Source organism: Aquarana catesbeiana, linkage group LG03, assembly GCF_042186555.1.
Source record: "Aquarana catesbeiana isolate 2022-GZ linkage group LG03, ASM4218655v1, whole genome shotgun sequence".
NCBI classification, from domain to species: Eukaryota; Metazoa; Chordata; class Amphibia; order Anura; family Ranidae; genus Aquarana; species Aquarana catesbeiana.
The window spans coordinates 420,526,546-420,544,019 of NC_133326.1; the positions used below are offsets into that span (position 1 = coordinate 420,526,546).

At 43.1% G+C, this 17,474-nt stretch overlaps 1 protein-coding gene across 1 annotated transcript in view; it reads right to left on the reverse strand.

Annotated features, from left to right (window-relative positions):
• CTNNA1 (catenin alpha 1) overlaps nucleotides 1-17,474 on the reverse strand; it is a 215,180-nt gene that overhangs the window by 148,541 nt on the left and 49,165 nt on the right. The window contains 1 exon segment of the mRNA XM_073620754.1: nucleotides 9,163-9,358. Within this exon segment, the coding sequence (XP_073476855.1) occupies nucleotides 9,163-9,358 (196 nt within the window).

The window sequence follows — 17,474 nt, forward strand, 5'->3', positions numbered from 1 at the left end:
ACCCTCACCGCAAAACATCAGGGCAAGTCTGCCACACTAAGATATCCGGAAGACCTCCGCATCTGTGACACTTTGGAAATCCAGCCCCCACAACTGCCGAATTGGGACTTAGTGGCAACACCGCCTGCACCACCAGCACTTTGGCAAAAAGTCCCCACCTCTAACCGAACCCGGAACTCCGATCCTGCACGCAAGCCAGCCAAACATAGGGACCGCTGAGCCCACATTTTCAATATCCATGCCTTGACGTGGGAATGGAACGTTTTGATCCAGCACTCTATCTGTTCGGGATTTGGTTGCCCAATACGGTATTAGCTTACAGTCCCCCCAAATTGCCCATACGCCAATCTTCAGGCTAACACAAAGGGCGCGTTTTGGATAGGTTTGGAGATCATGTCGCCTTTCTAGTTACTTGTTACCCCCCCCTTTTTTTGGTTTATAGCATAGAAACTTGCATAAGTTCACCAGTTTTATTTTACCAAATGCGGGCTCCCTGGTGCCCTCTCTTGGCCGGCCCACTTGGGCGGGTGGTGGAGGGGCATCTGGGAATCCGTTTTAACCTGGGCCTGTTGGTCCCTCAAGGTTTGCTAAAAATGTATGCTTCTTATTTTCTTCAGTTCCTAACTACTTTTCTTTCTCCTCCCCTACCCTTTCTTTCCTCCTCCCCCTTTAGTCATTTCCAGGTATGCACAGTGAATTACAGAATGTCATGGTCTCCTCCCGGAGAGAGCCGACCCATGGCCCTGGCCTTACAGTCTGATACTCCTCCGTCAGTTAAGAGTATATTCCCACACACACACCTAGCAAGATGGCCAAGATCCTATCCCTAAATGTACATGGCTTAAACTCCAACAAAAAGAGGCACCTGGCACTAAGAGTTCAGACAATCAGGAGCTGATGTCATTCAAGTTCAAGAGACCCACTTTGACAAAGGGGGCTCGTTCGCATTTGCATCCAAATACTTCCCCCAGATTTATCTCTCCTCAAACACCCATAAAAAAGAGCGGGAGTGGCAATACTTATTAAAAAGGGGTCCCCCTTCACTTGTGTAACTCAACACTGCGACCCCCACGGCCACTTTATTATACTACAGGGAATCTGGCATACACAAGACATCACACCATGCGCCTTATACGCACCAAATGTTAAACAACATAGCTTTCTCTCTAAGGTTTATGCTAGAATCTTTAAATCGAGCCCCGGGGTGCTGGTGGTAGGCAGAGATTTTAACCTTATTCAATCAGCAGCTGCGGATCCTCATGTGGTGGGCTCCCAGGTATCTCCACCTCGAGTCCTTAGGGACTCTAGATTGTTCCGACAAATCTCCAGACGATATGCGCTCTTTGATGCCTGGAGGGCCCTTCACCCGGGCGATCGACAGTACACATTCTACTCCGCTCCCCATCTCATACACTCCCGGATCAACTCCTTCTATGTCAATAACCAAACACTTAAACTAACACGCACAGCTCAAATACTCCCTATCTCTTGGTCAGACCATGCCCCTATTGTACTCACCCTCGACTTGGGCAACTCTAACCGTAAACCCTATAATTGGAGATTGAACACATTCCTTCTACAACACCAACCGGTCCAAGTAGAATTACACACTGCTCTCAAATCACTACTTTGTAGAAAACTCTACCCCCGAAATATCTCTACCTACACTTTGGGAAGCCCATAAGGCAGTCCTTCGGGGCAAATGTATGGCTCTTTCTTCAGCTATGAAGAAGGACTCCCTAGCAGCGAAAAAAAAAGCGGAACAGGAACTTGGAAAGCTGGAACACAAACTCCAATGCACCCCCCACGATATCCCTCCTCAGGAAAATAATTCACCTACGCTCAACACTTAAGGACTTCGCCCTGGGTCGCATAGAAAAAGCATTGACTAGAATGAAACAGATGTTTTATGACAAAGGGAATAAAGCACATACCCTCCTAGCTAATAAATTACGCGAAAAATCCCACATGCAAACACCACACCAGATTAAAAATAAAACAGGCCAACTAATATCCCATCCTAGAGATAGCCCACATTTTTGCAGTCTTTTACAAAGACCTCTACAACAACCCGGACATACCTAGTAACCCCCCTCTCCTCAGACCTATCCCAAAACATGCGAGAATACTCAGAACGAAGTGGAGTCCCTCACCTCACGCCATCTGATCTGGTGTCACTAAATGCACAGATCACTGATGAAGAGATAGAGTTAACTGTTAAGTCCCTACCGAATCACAAAGCTCCAGGACCAGATGGATTCCCTTATGAAAACTATAAGATGTTTCTTCCCACGTTACTACCCTACCTACGCAAACTATTTAATGCCTTCCTTCGTGACACTCCCATACCGCCAGACATGCAGCGTTCCTGTATCACTTTAATCCCCAAACCTGACAAAGACCCATCCTTGTGCGCTAACTACAGACCTATCGCCCTACTGAATTCAGACCTGAAAATATTCACCAAATTACTCTCCATCCGCCTTAATATGATTTTGCCCTCACTGGTCCCACTCAGACAGGCAGGCGACAATACCAGAAAGATTATAGATTTGGTGGATGTGGCGAACGGGGAAGACACCCCGTCTGTTACTAAGCTTGGGACGCAAAGAAAGCTTTTGACCGCTTGGGGTGGCCTTTCCTGTTCGCCACGCTACAATACATGGGATTCCGGGGCCCTTTTTTACAAGCAATTAAATATCTTTATTCAAATCCTTCCTCTCAGGTCAGGACCCCCTTTGCGCTCTCCACATCCATCTCGGTCGCCAATGGCACAAGACAGGGGTGTCCACTCTCACCCCTGCTATTTGCACTCTGCGTCGAACCCCTGGCCACGTCCATTCGGAACAACCCAGATATACGGGGAATATCGGTACGAGGTAGAGAGTTTAAAATCTCCCTCTTTGCCGATGACATCATCCTCACTCTAACACAACCCCACACTACCCTCCCGATCTTACATGCAGAATTGAATCGCTTTCGTCTTCTCTCGGGTTACAAAATCAAGCCATCAAAATCAGAAGCGTTGACTATTAATATCCCCAAAGCAGAGGTCTCACTCCTAAAAACTAACTTTCCCTATACCTGGAAATCGACGGCCCTGAAGGATCTGGGGATCCACATCACTTCAAAATTTAAACACTTTATACCAAGAAAATTTCCCTCCCCTTTTCTGCTCCATCAGATCCTCTCTGCTGCAGTGGAAAAAACATCAGATTTCCCTACTAGGACGAATTGCATCAATTAAGATGACAATCCTCCCGAAGCTCCTATACCTCTTCCAAACATTGCCCATTCCAATTCCATACAAACATCTGAAGAAACTCCAATCTGAATTACTCCAATTCAGATTTACAAGAGACACAGGATACCGAGCTCAGTGATGATGGCGTCACGTATCGAGGGCGGTTTAGCGTTCCCTAACATTATCAAATACTATCAAGCAGCTCAGTTGCGAGCAGTCGCTTCGTGGTTTACCCAAATATCATACAATAAATGGACGGAAATTGAAAAAAATATGGTTAGCCCCCATACACCCGAATAATTTACTATGAAATGCAGATGCGGACGTAGCTCCCGATCGTTTGCTAGGATCCACGTCCCAATTGAGACGGCTGTGGCGTTCACTGGCGTATGCTCATGGACCGACATCAGAAAAATCACTCGACCTCTTTCATCTGTAACCCTAGGGTGCCAGATAGCCTCACTCACCAAATGTCATACCACTGGACATCCTGGAACCTAATCCATTTTGGGAACTTTGTAGACCCTAATGCCCCGTACACACGGTCGGATTTTGTTCGGACATTCCGACAACAAAATCCTAGGATTTTTTCCGACGGATGTTGGCTCAAACTTGTCTTGCATACACACAGTCACACAAAGTTGTCGGAAAATCCGATCATTCTGAACGCGGTGACGTAAAACACGTACGCCGGGACTATAAACGGGGCAGTGGCCAATAGCTTTCATCTCTTTATTTATTCTGAGCATGCGTGGCACTTTGTCCGTCGGATTTGTGTACACACGATCGGAATTTCCGACAACGGATTTTGTTGTCGGAAAATTTTATATCCTGCTCTCAAACTTTGTGTGTCGGAAAATCCGATGGAAAATGTGTGATGGAGCCTACACACGGTCGGAATTTCCGACAACAAGGTCCTATCACACATTTTCCGTCGGAAAATCCGACCGTGTGTATGGGGCATTAGACACGCAAACTTTTAACATTCTCTGATCTACAGACCAAACATGAACTCCCCAAACAGGTATTCTATGGATATCTGCAAATCTGACATTATGCACTCTCCATAGCTCCCGACCTACAATTCTCCCCCCCCATCTTCATTTGAAACTATAATTTTAGCAGGTACAGCACAGAAGGGCCTTATATCAAGTATATATAAGATTTTGAATGAAGCTTTCATAGGAGAACGAGGCAAACATTCATATATGATTAGATGGGAGAAGATCCTTGATGAGGAAATCCCCATGACACAATGGCAGACGATATGGTCTCAAGCTGCACAGAGCTCAATTTGCACATTATACAAAGAGAATACTTACAAAATTATCTTACTATGGCACATGACCCCGGAGGCGATCCACGCCATCTTCCCCAATAGCTCTGATAAATGTTGGAGATGTGGGGGCGCAAAGGGCTCTTTTCTCCACATATACTGGAGTTGCCCATTATTGGCTCCATACTGGACTGCAGTCCAGCAGCTATTGGCTCACCTTCTGGAGACGCATGTCCAGGCGACCCCTAGGCTAAAACTCACTAAGCCACTTAAGAAGCTAGTGCGCCACATACTCACAGCAGCACGATGCCTTGTAGCATTACATTGGAAAAGCACTACCCCACCTTCTATGGAAGACCTATACACTAGAATCAAGGCTGTAGAACTGATGGAGAAAATGACGGCCAGAATACAAAACAGATTGGAGGCACACAACAGGGTCTGGGAACTATGGCATCTCCGGGAGGACCCACCATGACCAGGTACTACCTCCACTTGGGTGACTTTCCTACCCCCTCCCTTTTTTCCTCTAGTATTTCTCTCTATTCTTCAATACTACACTTTGCTGTGATTCCTATAGTCACAGACTACAAGTTACAATTTATTAAAAATACCTACATGCCAACAGAACTGTTAAAAGATGGACACTAAAATATTATGGGCATATAGATGTATCGAAATGTATGTAAGCAAATACTGCACGTCAGGTATATCTATGGTATAGAAAACCTCTGTTTTATCTTTTCTTTTGTTTCTCTGAATTGTACTGCAGACATGAATTATATCAATAAAAATGTTATTTGAAAAAAAAAAAAAAAAAAAAAAAAAAAAAATTTGGCAGGAGGTGTTAAAGATCATACAGGAGATAACGGGTTCCGAGATTAAGGAGGACCCTTGGGTATGTTTGTTCCATGGAACTGAAGGTCACAATAGCAAGTATAATGCTTCTCTAACCCCGGTTCTACTAAACTCGGCAAAAAGTTTAATACCAAAAAAATGGCAAGAGGCGGTGGGGCCCAAGCATTCGAGATTGGTTAATACGGGTCAAGGATACTTACATCTTAGAGAAGGGCGAAGTTGATGATTCTAGGCCAGAGTTAGATGTCGACCTGGATAGAGGTAAGTGGGCGAAGAGGATACTCTTTAAAAAAACAGGGAGATTCGCCGAGAAGTTCTTGTAAAGGAACACATGTGTTATTGGTGGCTTACTGCAGGTTGGGGGGGGGTGATTGGGGTAGGGGATTTCAAATAGCAGACTATGGGTTTGCGCTAGTTGTGGGATTTGTATCTTTGTATAAATAAACATAGTTCCTTTTAAATTGATAAAATACAAAAAAGTTACGGTTATGCTATGATGTGACGATAATGAGATGGGATATAAAATGAGCTATAAACGGTGATTTAAATCTGCTCAATGGAATCGCTGAAGTAGCAAAAAAAGGACGGCCCAGGGCGCATGGACTGCAATACTGCCCCCAGAGCCAAGTATGGCAGAACAGTCAGTAATATGAGGAGGATTGTCATGTGAACAATGATTGGTCCAAAGCAAATGGGACTGGCAATGGGGGGGGGGGGGGTTGAATGAGTCACAGTATACAGGCAGAGCATCCAGCTAGCAGGCAGGAGTTCTATGACCGACCTGATGACACCTCTTATGATGGATACTCTATATTCACATGCCTTTCTGATGACTTCCTAAATGTGAGTGTGATTTACAAAAGATTTATTAATAAATTGTTTTAAAGTCTACACCTAGAGGCGCCTCTTTCTTTGTGCTTCTCCTCAGGAGTTTGAATGAGTGATGAGTGAGTTTGTAAAAAGGGTTGTTACAGAGAGTTCTTTTTCTTTGTTGCTGCAAAGCCTTACTATGAGGCTGTGTCTCTGCCATCTTGGGACTTTGCTCTGAATGCTGGCTTGGGCCTAAACTCCATGCGGCACAGAGCTCTCTCTTACTACACCTGGAGACCAGCCGAGAGGACGTGATAAGTATATTTTTATATTGTGTTCTGATTGTAAGCTTTGTAACATTGCAATTTCTTGTAATACCTTTGTGTTAGGTTTTTTTCCTAATTCTGCTGTTTTAGTACATTCCCATTTTCTTGGGAAATAAATGTAACTTGTTTACTAAGCAGAGGTGTTTGTTATATCATTGTACTTATCGGATTCTCATAGACTAGCTAACTGTAGGGACTAGACAAATTAATACACTAGTTATATAGGGTATACTAGATTGTATAATAATATTGCATTGATTACATCAGTAGTCAACGAGTTAGAAATGTAATTTATGCTCCTAGAACACCTGACAGTGCTTCCTGCATATTGGGCCTCTGTATGCAGCCAGTAAGAATGAGCTCAGGCGTGTTCACAAACCGCATGTGCAGAGCCCGCCAGGAAGTCAGCACTGGGGAGCGCTAATCACAAACAATTGAGACATTGTCCAGATGCGTGGCTGCAGAGATCGGGAAATGTCTCACTGCTTGTGATTAGCGCTTCCCAGTGCCGACTTCCTGGTAGGCTCTGCACGTGCTGTTTGCGAACATGCCTGAGCTCATCCTTAGTAGCCAGGCTGTAAAAAAGAGCCACACATGTGGTATCGCCATACTCAATAGTAGCAGAATGTGTTTTGGGGTGTAGTTGCAAGTATGCATATGCCATGTGAGAGCAATAATAAAAAAATAATTTTGCAAAGAAGTGTGGGAAAAAAATTACAAGCTCAAAAAAACTCACCATGCGACTTACTAAATACCATGGAATGGCCACTTTCCAAAAAGGGGTCATTTGGGGGGTATTTGTACTTTCCAGGCTTGTTAGCGTCTCAAGAAATGAGACAGTACATCAGGTGTGATCAATTTTCAATGATTGGCACCATGGCTTGCAGACTAACGCTCACAAAGACCAAAAAATATACATTGATTTAGATATGTAGCAGTATAAATTTTGGCCAAAATTTATGAACAAACATTACTAATTTGCAAAATTTTATGACAAAGAAAAAAGGCATTTTTACACAAAATTTTTGGTCTTTTTATTTATAAGCACAAAAAATAAAAAACCCACTAGTGATTAAATACCACCAAAAGAAAGTTCTATTTGTGTGAAAAAAGGGACGCAATTTTCATATGGGTACAGTGTTGCATGACCGAGTAATTTTAATTCAAAACATGAGAGCACTGAAAGCTGAAAATTGGCCTCGGTAGGAAGGGGGTGAAAGTGCCCTTTACCGCTTGCCGACCGTATATATATACTCCTAGAGTGTAAGCTCTAACGAGCAGGGCCCTCTGATTCCTCCTGTATTGAATTGTAACTGTACTGTCTGCCATTATGTTGTAAAACGCTGCGCAAACTGTTGGCGCTATATAAATTCTGTATAATAATATAAGGCAGCAAGGCAACTCTCCTGCGCAAGATCACGTACCCAGTACGCGATTTTGCACTTCCAGGTCTGGGGCACTCAGGTGTGCCATCACTGACCCGCTCCCGCTGTGACTGGACACAGCGGAAGCCAATCAGCGGATCCGCCTATGTAAACAAGGCAGACTGCCATTCTGTCAGTGGGGAAGGTAGTGGCCCTGTGTTTCTGCAAAGCAGGAACAAGAATCTCTGCCTTCCCATAGTACAAGCACCTCCCACACAGTAACCAACCACATTTTAGGCACACAGTTAACCCTTTTTTGTTTATAGCGCAATAAATGAAAAACCGCAGAGGTGATCAAATACCACCATAAGAAAGCTCTATTTGTGGGGGGGAAAAAAAAAAAGACATACATTTTGTTTGGGTGCAGCATCGCACGACCACGCAATTGTCAGTTAAAGTAACGTAGTGTCGTATCGCAAAAAATGGCCTGGTCATGAAGGGGGGTAAACTCTCCAGAGCTAAAGCGGTTACTTTTTTTTTTTTTTTTAAAAAGAAACATGTTATGTTATACGTACCTGCTCTGTGCAATGGAAGGTAGCTCTATTGAGACTGTGCCCCAGTCACAGCATTTGATTGACAGCAACAGGAGCCAATGGCTGCCGCTGCTAGCAATCTGCCCAATGAGCAGGGAGGCAGCAGAGAGACCCACTGCTCTAGTACACAATCGCTGGTTTGGATCTGGCTCAGGTAAAAAAAAAAAAAAAAAAAAAAAAAAAGGGAGAAGGAAGGGTGGGCTGGAGTGCTCCTGCAGCATTTATTTTCCCCCTTTTTCTTTTTTTAAAACCTTCGTTTTAAATTCCCCCCCCCCCCAAGCCAAGAACATTTTCAGTAAGTACATGCAATACATATTGGTCTTGTTAGAAATGCAGCATCTTACTTCCAAGTGAGCTGCAGAGAAGAATATCCTTCCTAACTATCTTTTGTAATCTACCAATTGCTCTGTCCCTCAAGAGATGGAGATGAACACGTTTGGAGTCCAACAGCAGTAAAGCAGCCTAGGATGACAACCATTGCCCCCTTCATGGATACAGTGAAAGTGTGACATAGCCACTCAGGAAACGGAAGTGTGTTATTTACAAAACCACCAGGTCAAAATGAAGGAAAAAGAAGCTTGGGGAAAAAGAGAAAAAGCTAAAAAAAAAAAAAAAAACATATGGCAGATACTTTAAAACTTAGTTGTAAGCATTTACTTATAAGCAGTATAACAAGTTTATATTTCACCACCTTGTTTGCGGACATCTTCAACAGCATCTAGGAGTTCCTGTTTGAGAAACTGACTGTCCTTAGCTATCTTGTCTCCTTTTTCTAAGAAGTTTTGAGTTGCCTGTTCAACTGAGGCAGCCAGAACATGAGCTTTCTTAGAACGACCTTTCTTTTTGTTTGAAGGACCCTTGTTGCTGGAATTCACCAGAGTTGTTACCTATACAAGATAGTGTTAGAAAGAAAAAATAAATAAAATTAAAGTTAAAAAACAAAAAAAAAAAAAAAAAAAAAAACGCAAACAAAAAACACAGAACTTTGCAATTTTAGAGGCATTTGATCTACAGGCTTCTGATACACTAGCTATTCTCAACATAATTTATATAGAAAAATCATTTTTTTTTAGGAAGAAGGAAAAGAAAAGTCCAGAAAATCTCCAACATTTAAGAGATAATTACTGTACATGCAGCCAAGGACATCACTGTGCTATTCCTTCAGAGCCCTGTGCCGTGAACGGCGGCTCCCGCGTGCATGAACCAGAGTCTGCGAACCCGGAAACAAGACGGGTGAAGATGGAAGCGCCTGCAGCACTGACATCTCGGCGCTGGAAGAGGTTAATTTTAAGCCAAGTGTACAACCGCTTTAATGTGTTTTTCTCGCTCATTAAAAATTTAACTGCTGCTACTGAGCATATGTGACACAGAAGCAAAAAAGAAGGGAGAAACTGATTCATTTATGTCCATTGAACGATTTGGACTAAAAGCGCCTTAAAAGCGCCCCTCTCCATTGAAATGAATAAAAAGCTCTTCAAAAGTGCCTGAAAAGCGCTCAGTGTTCTACTGGCAGTGTAGAAGTGCCTCGGTGTGAAAGTACCCTTAGGCTGCTTTCACACTAAAAGCGCCGGCCGTTAGCATTAAAGCGCCGCCTGTTTTAGCCCTTTAGCCTGAAAAACGATTCCGAAACACCGGAACACGGGCGCATTTAACCCCTTCTTCAGCCGCTAGCGAGGGCTTAAAGCGCCCCACTAGTGACCAAAAAGCGCCGCTTAAACAGGAGGTAAAGCGCTGCCAAAACGAGCGGCGCTTTACTGCTAACAGCCAATGCTTTCAGTGTGAAAGCAGCCTTGGACTGCTTTCACACTGAAAGTGCCGGCTGTTAGCGCTAAAGCACTGCTCATTTTAGCTGCGCTTTAGCGCTGTTTAAGCAGCTCTTTTGTGCCTGCCAATAGCGGGGCACTTTTAACCTACCCCCCCCCCCCCCCCCCCCAAAAAAAAAAAAAAAGGAGAAGGTTAAAAACTGTCAAATTGCTTTGAAAGCGCTGCCCATTCATTCCAATGGGCAGGGAATTTTGGGAGCGCCAAATACAGCGCTCCCAACCCGCCCCAAAGATGCTGCTTGCAGAACTTTATCGGAACGTCCCACAAGCGTACCGCCCAAGTGTGAAAGGCCACATTGCAGTGAATGGGAGGCTGGTTTTCAGGCACTTTAGAGGCCATTTTTAGCGCTAAAGCACCTAAAAACCTCGTTCGTTTTTGGAAAACACTTTAACGATTGTATGGCTGGCATAACGCTCTTTAGGCTTCAAGAATCAAAGTTATTTAAATAAACTGACCAGTTAGGCATAGCCACCATACTGCCATCAAAAGGTGGCTGTAAATAAGCAAAACATGCCTATGATTTAGGCTCCTCATTCTTACCACTAGGATGAGGCTAGCTGACACTGCACAGTAAGACCTCTTTCAAATTGAGGCAGTTTTCAGGCATTTTAGCGCTAGACAGCCTCTAAAAAGTGCCTGAAAATTGTCTCACACTGGGGGAAAGCACTCATTCATTGCAAACACTCGGGCAGTGCGCTTGCGGGAGGTTACGAAAAGTCCTACAAGCAGTATCTTTGGACAAGGAATAGGGGCGCCTCTGAGAAATTATCATAAACACTTTATTTTAAATAAAATATCCACTCACATGAAAGTAGGAGAAGGCATGTACAAGAGCGTGGTGAAGGCTGGAAGGCTGAAAAACACAGGGCTGCAGGTAGAAGCTGTAACAGTGTAGCTGGAGCACAATCCAATCCAGGCAAACAGGGGTGCAGATGACTGAGCACATACACACATAGGTGAAATGCAATGTCCCTGGAGGATGGTATCAGTAGTCCAGTGGAAAAGGAAGGAATCAGTCCAATAATAGCATGAATATCTGTGGAGAGGAGGAGAGAGACGTCTGGCTGGATGGCAGGGCTGCGCTGTATCTCCAGCGATCGTACTGTCCCTGTGTGGTGAGGGAAGAGACACGGCCGTGTATGTGAGATGGAAACGAGGCTTGGAAAGCAGACACAGGCCGGCGCCGAGCCGTGACGTCATCAACATGCGACGCGTTTCTGAAATTGCTAGCTCTAGATGGATGGAATAGCCGCATTCCTTTTTCAAGCATGGATACACAAAACATGGAGGGGTTTAACCACTTGACAACTGGGCACTTAAACCCCCCTCGTGACCAGACCAATTTTCAGCTTTCAGCGCTCTCACACTTTGAATGACAATTACTCAGTCATGTAATACTGTACCCAAATGAATTTTTTGTCCTTTTTTTCATACAAATAGAGCTTTCTTTTGGTGGTATTTGATCACCTCTGGGTTTTTTATTTTTTGCGCTATAAATGAAAAAAGACCGAAAATTTTGAAAAAAAACGCATTTTTCTTAGTTTCTGTGATAAAATTTTGCAAATTAGTAATTTTGCTTCATAAATTTTGGCCACAATTTATACTGCTACATATCTTTGGTAAAAATAACCCAAATTAGTGGATATTATTTGGTCTTTGTGAAAGTTAGAGAGTCTACAAGTTATGGTGCAAATCATAAAAAATTGATCACACCTGATGTACTGACGGCCTATCTCATTTCTTGCGACCCGAACAAGTCAGGAAAGTACAAATACCCCCCAAATGACCCCTTTTTTGAAAGTAGACAATCCAAGGTATTTAGTAAGATGCATGTTGAGGTTTTTGATGTTGTCATTTTTTCCCACAATTCTTTGCAAAATGAAGATTTTTTTTTTTTACCCCCACAAAATTGTCATTGTAATGGTTATTTCTCTCACATGCCATGTATATACCACAAATGACGCCCCAAAATACATTCTGCTACTCCTCCTGAGTATTACGATACCACATGTGTGGGACTTTTTCACAGCCTGGCCACATAGAGAGGCCCAACATGCAGGGAGCACCATCAGGTGTTCTAGGAGCATAAATTACACATCTAATTTGTTGACTACCTCTTACACTTTTGAAGGCCCTGGAGAACCAGGACAATGACATGTGACACTGACGTGGCACTGATGACAAATGACACTGATGTGGCACTAATGACAGATGGCACTGACAGATGGCACTGACAGATGGCACTAATACGTGGCACTGACAGATGGCACTAATACGTGGCACTGACAGATGGCACTAATACGTGGCACTGACAGATGGCACTAATACGTGGCACTGACAGATGGCACTAATACGTGGCACTGACAGATGGCACTAATACGTGGCACTGACAGATGGCACTAATACGTGGCACTGACAGATGGCACTAATACGTGGCACTGACAGATGGCACTAATACGTGGCACTGACAGATGGCACTAATACGTGGCACTGACAGATGGCACTAATACGTGGCACTGACAGATGGCACTAATACGTGGCACTGACAGATGGCACTAATACGTGGCACTGACAGATGGCACTAATACGTGGCACTGACAGATGGCACTAATACGTGGCACTGACAGATGGCACTAATACGTGGCACTGACAGATGGCACTAATACGTGGCACTGACAGATGGCACTAATATGTGGCACTGATGACACGTGGCACTGATGACACGTGACACTGATGACACGTGACACTGATGACAGATGGCACTATGTGGCACTGATGACAGATGGCACTATGTGGCACTGATGACAGATGGCACTGGGGGCAGATGGCAGGGGCAGATGGCAGGGACCGTTAACAGCGGGACACCTTTTTTTCCTTTTACACTCACCGCCGCAGCGGTTCCGCTCTCCCTCCTCACACGCTGTCTCTGTGTGAGGAGGGAGAGCCGGCGATGAGAGAGGATCTCATATGTTTACATATGAGATCCTCTCTCATTGGCACCGCCGATCGCACTGTAAACGGCCGCTGTCATTGGCCGTTTACGGTGATCTGTGACTGGCTGTGTCCGAGGGACACGGCCAGCACAAAACTTCCGCGATGCGCGCCCGCGGGAGCGCGCAATGCGGAAGTAAACAGGAGGACGTCCAGGGACGCCCTCCCGGCAATTGAAGTCCACGCTGTAGCCGTCTTTCGGCTATAGCGCGGACGCCTAGTGGTTAATATAGGCGGACCGAGGGGCGGAACCAAAAACATGGAGACACAGGCTAAGGAAGACAGGAAATGGGGCAGAAAACAGGAAATGGGGCAGAAAACAGGAAATGGGGCAGAAAACAGGAAATGGGGCAGAAAACAGTGTGTATAATTTAAAAATGGTAAAGAATAATGGAGAAAATATTTTTTGAAAAATAAATAAATAAAAAATGATGATGAAAGAATGACAAGCTAAAAGTAGATATAAATATATGAATATTGTAAATAATATAAATAAATATGTAAATAATAAAAATAGATATATGGTCACGGAATAAAAAAAAAAAAAAAATTTTATTAAATAACAGACACTATGTGACAAGAGAGATACATGATAAATATGGGGGAAAAAAAAAAAAAAAGTATGCTAGAAAATAAAAAACTATAGAAATAAATATACATGCATAAAATATAATAAATGGATGTAAATATAATGGATAGATAAATGAATGTATGATTGGAGAATGTGGAAAAAACAAAAAATTATAAAAAATCATGTAACGGAAGAGTTATATAATATATGAAATTAAGGATATAAGCTGGATGCCATATTGGAGAAAAAGAGACGGAGTATATGTGCACATATACATACGATTGATAGCGAGAGGGAAAAAAGGGAGGGAAAGAAGAGGAAGAGAAAGGGGGGGGGGGGGGAGAGAAAGGGGGGGGGGCAAAGGGAAAAAGAAAAAGGGGGGAGGGAGGGGGGGGGGGCGTTTGAAGGGAGGCAAGCATATACATGTATATACACACACACGCATATACACAAGTATGCACATACACACCCATACACAAGAGGCATCACTTCACCTCCTGGGTTACCAATACTTACTGGAACGAACCCGCCACCCCCAATAAATATATTATATAAAACAGGTGGGAAGATAAAACCTGTGATAAAATGACAGAAATATATATACCTATAAATATAGACATAAAACATATCCAAAATACAGTATCAGAGTAATCAGTAAAGGAAATGTAAGGCAAGAAAGACTATAGTACTGTGGCTATTTCTATACCTTCATTGAGGCCACTGGGCGAGAGGACGTCAAGGCAATATATCCAAAACGTCTCTCTCGCACACAGTTTTTTAAAACGTTCAGCTTGACTCAGATTTAGAGATTTGCTCGATAACCCACACTTCGAGACCAACGGTGGATTTTTTGTGATGTTCAGCAAAGTGACGAGGAACACTATGTAGGTCTTTGCCACCCTCAATGAGTCGTCGATGTTGTCCAAACCGTTGCCTCAGAGGGCAGATGGTGCATCCAACATAGATCAACCCACAAGGGCACTTTAGGCCATATACAACGAACTCAGATGAGCAGTTGTAAAATTGATCCAATAAGTATGTTTTACCTTTAGAAACAAAAGATTTTTTACCATGCTGGACAAATGAGCAAGTTTTACAGCGAATCTTTTTACACTGAAACATGCCCACTAGGGGTATAAGCTGGGTGGGGTTAGTAATGATATGATCTGACGGAAATTTACTCGGAGCAATTTTATTTTTCAAAGATGGGGCCTTCCGGTAAGTAATCCTAGGTATGTTTGGGAGAATAGTTTTGAGGAGGGGGTCTTGTTGAAGTATGTTCCAATGTTTTTGCAAAATATTTTCCATTTTTTTTTATATTGAAAATTAAAAGTAGTCAAAAATCTCATTGAGTGGTCTGATGTGACTTCCCTTGCTTTTTTGGTGGGTTTTCCTTTTGAATAGTAATTACAAGCTTGGTCCACTAACTCTTGGGGATATTCTTTATCAGCAAACTTCTTTTTTAGTAGGAGACTCTGGGTGTCATAGTCAGTATCTCGAGTACAATTTTGTCTAAGGCGGCAAAACTGGCCTCTGGGTATGTTATGGATCCATTTTGGGTAGTGGCAACTCTTATAATGTAAAAAAAGAGTTGCCAGCTGTGGGTTTGATGTAATTCTTTGCAATGATACTTTCATCTACATGACTCAATTCGAGGTCCAAAAAGGCCAAGCAATTGGGATCAGAGACGTGTGTGAAAGATAAACCGTAGGGATTGTGGTTGCAGTGGTCTACAAATGAAGTAATAGAATCAATAGGACCATCCCAGATTACAATTAAATCGTCTATGTATCGGCCAAAAAATACAATGTAGGATGAATACGGATTGTTATGTGAGATGTAATGTTCTTCCCAATATCCCATAGCTAAGTTGGCGTATGAGGGAGCGAAGTTGGCTCCCATGGCAGTCGCTTGTATTTGCAGGTAGAATTCGCCATCGAAACTGAAATAATTGTGAGTCAAACAGAAATTGGTAGCCTCCAAGATAAATGCGGCCTGTCTGGGGTTCATAAAGGGATCTTGTGCAAGGTAGAATTCCAAAGCTAATAGGCCAAATTGATGGGGGATGGAGGTATAGAGTGAGGTAACGTCTAATGACAACCATATGTAGGAAGACTCCCACTTATAAGGTGTAAGTAAATCTAGGAGGTGTGTACCGTCTCTGATGTAGGAAGGGAACTGTTGGACAATCGGTTGAAGAAATTGGTCAATATACTGACTGAACCCAGTAGTGACAGTGTCCATGGCAGCCACAATGGGTCTGCCAGGAGGAGAGGTAAGGTTTTTATGTACTTTGGGCAAGTAATAAAAATATGGGGTCTGATAGAAACTTTTAGTGAAAAAAGAGGCTTCAGTTTTGTTAATCACTCCGCGTTCAGGAGCTGACTTGACTATCACGTTAACCTCAATAGTAAAATCTATGGTGGGGTCTTTTTTGAGCTTCCGATATGTAGTCTTATCAGAAAGGAGTCTATTGGTTTCTTTGATGTAGTCCGCTTTGTTAAGCAAAACTATACCTCCCCCTTTGTCCGCAGATTTGATAATGACATCTGACGTGTGGATTAAAGAATCTAAGGCCTGAATTTCTGAGGGGGAAAGATTGTGTATATGGGGTGGTACACGAGATGAAGACTGGCAAAGTTTAAGAAAGTCGGCATAGACTACTCTATAGAAACTTTCCAGATAAGGCCCTTTGGATTGAGCAGGATAGAAAACCGATTTAGGTTTGAGGGACGAGTATGAAATGGGTGGGGAGGTGGCGAGATGTTGTGTGAGAAGACTGAGTGTGTCTTCTTCTCCAGTGAGAGATTCCAAAGCATCAATGATGTCACCATCATATTCAAAAAGATCTGGGGAAGGAATAACGGAAGGAAGATCAATAGTATTGGTATTGGGTTTGTTCTGTTTGGCAAGAAAAAATCTTTTTAATGTCAGATTCCGAATATACCTATTAAGATCTTTAAATAAAAGAAAAGGGTTGGGCTTATTTATGGGAGCAAAATTGAGTCCTTTACTAAGTAAGCTGATATCAGTGGGGGAGAGCTGAAGGGAAGATAGATTGTAAATTTTCACAGTTTGCGGAGTTTTGGTGTGTATGGTCTTGGACTTGTTACGTTCTCCTCTGCAACCTCTCCGGTGAGTTTTGGAAAATATTTTGCAAAAACATTGGAACATACTTCAACAAGACCCCCTCCTCAAAACTATTCTCCCAAACATACCTAGGATTACTTACCGGAAGGCCCCATCTTTGAAAAATAAAATTGCTCAGAGTAAATTTCCGTCAGATCATATCATTACTAACCCCACCCAGCTTATACCCCTAGTGGGCATGTTTCAGTGTAAAGATTCGCTGTAAAACTTGCTCATTTGTCCAGCATGGTAAAAAATCTTTTGTTTCTAAAAGGTAAAACATACTTATTGGATCAATTTTACAACTGCTCATCTGAGTTCGTTGTATATGACCTAAAGTGCCCTTGTGGGTTGATCTATGTTGGACGCACCATCTGCCCTCTGAGGCAACGGTTTGGACAACATTGACGACTCATTGAGGGTGGCAAAGACCTACATAGCGTACCTCGTCACTTTGCTGAACATCACAAAAAATCCACCGTTGGTCT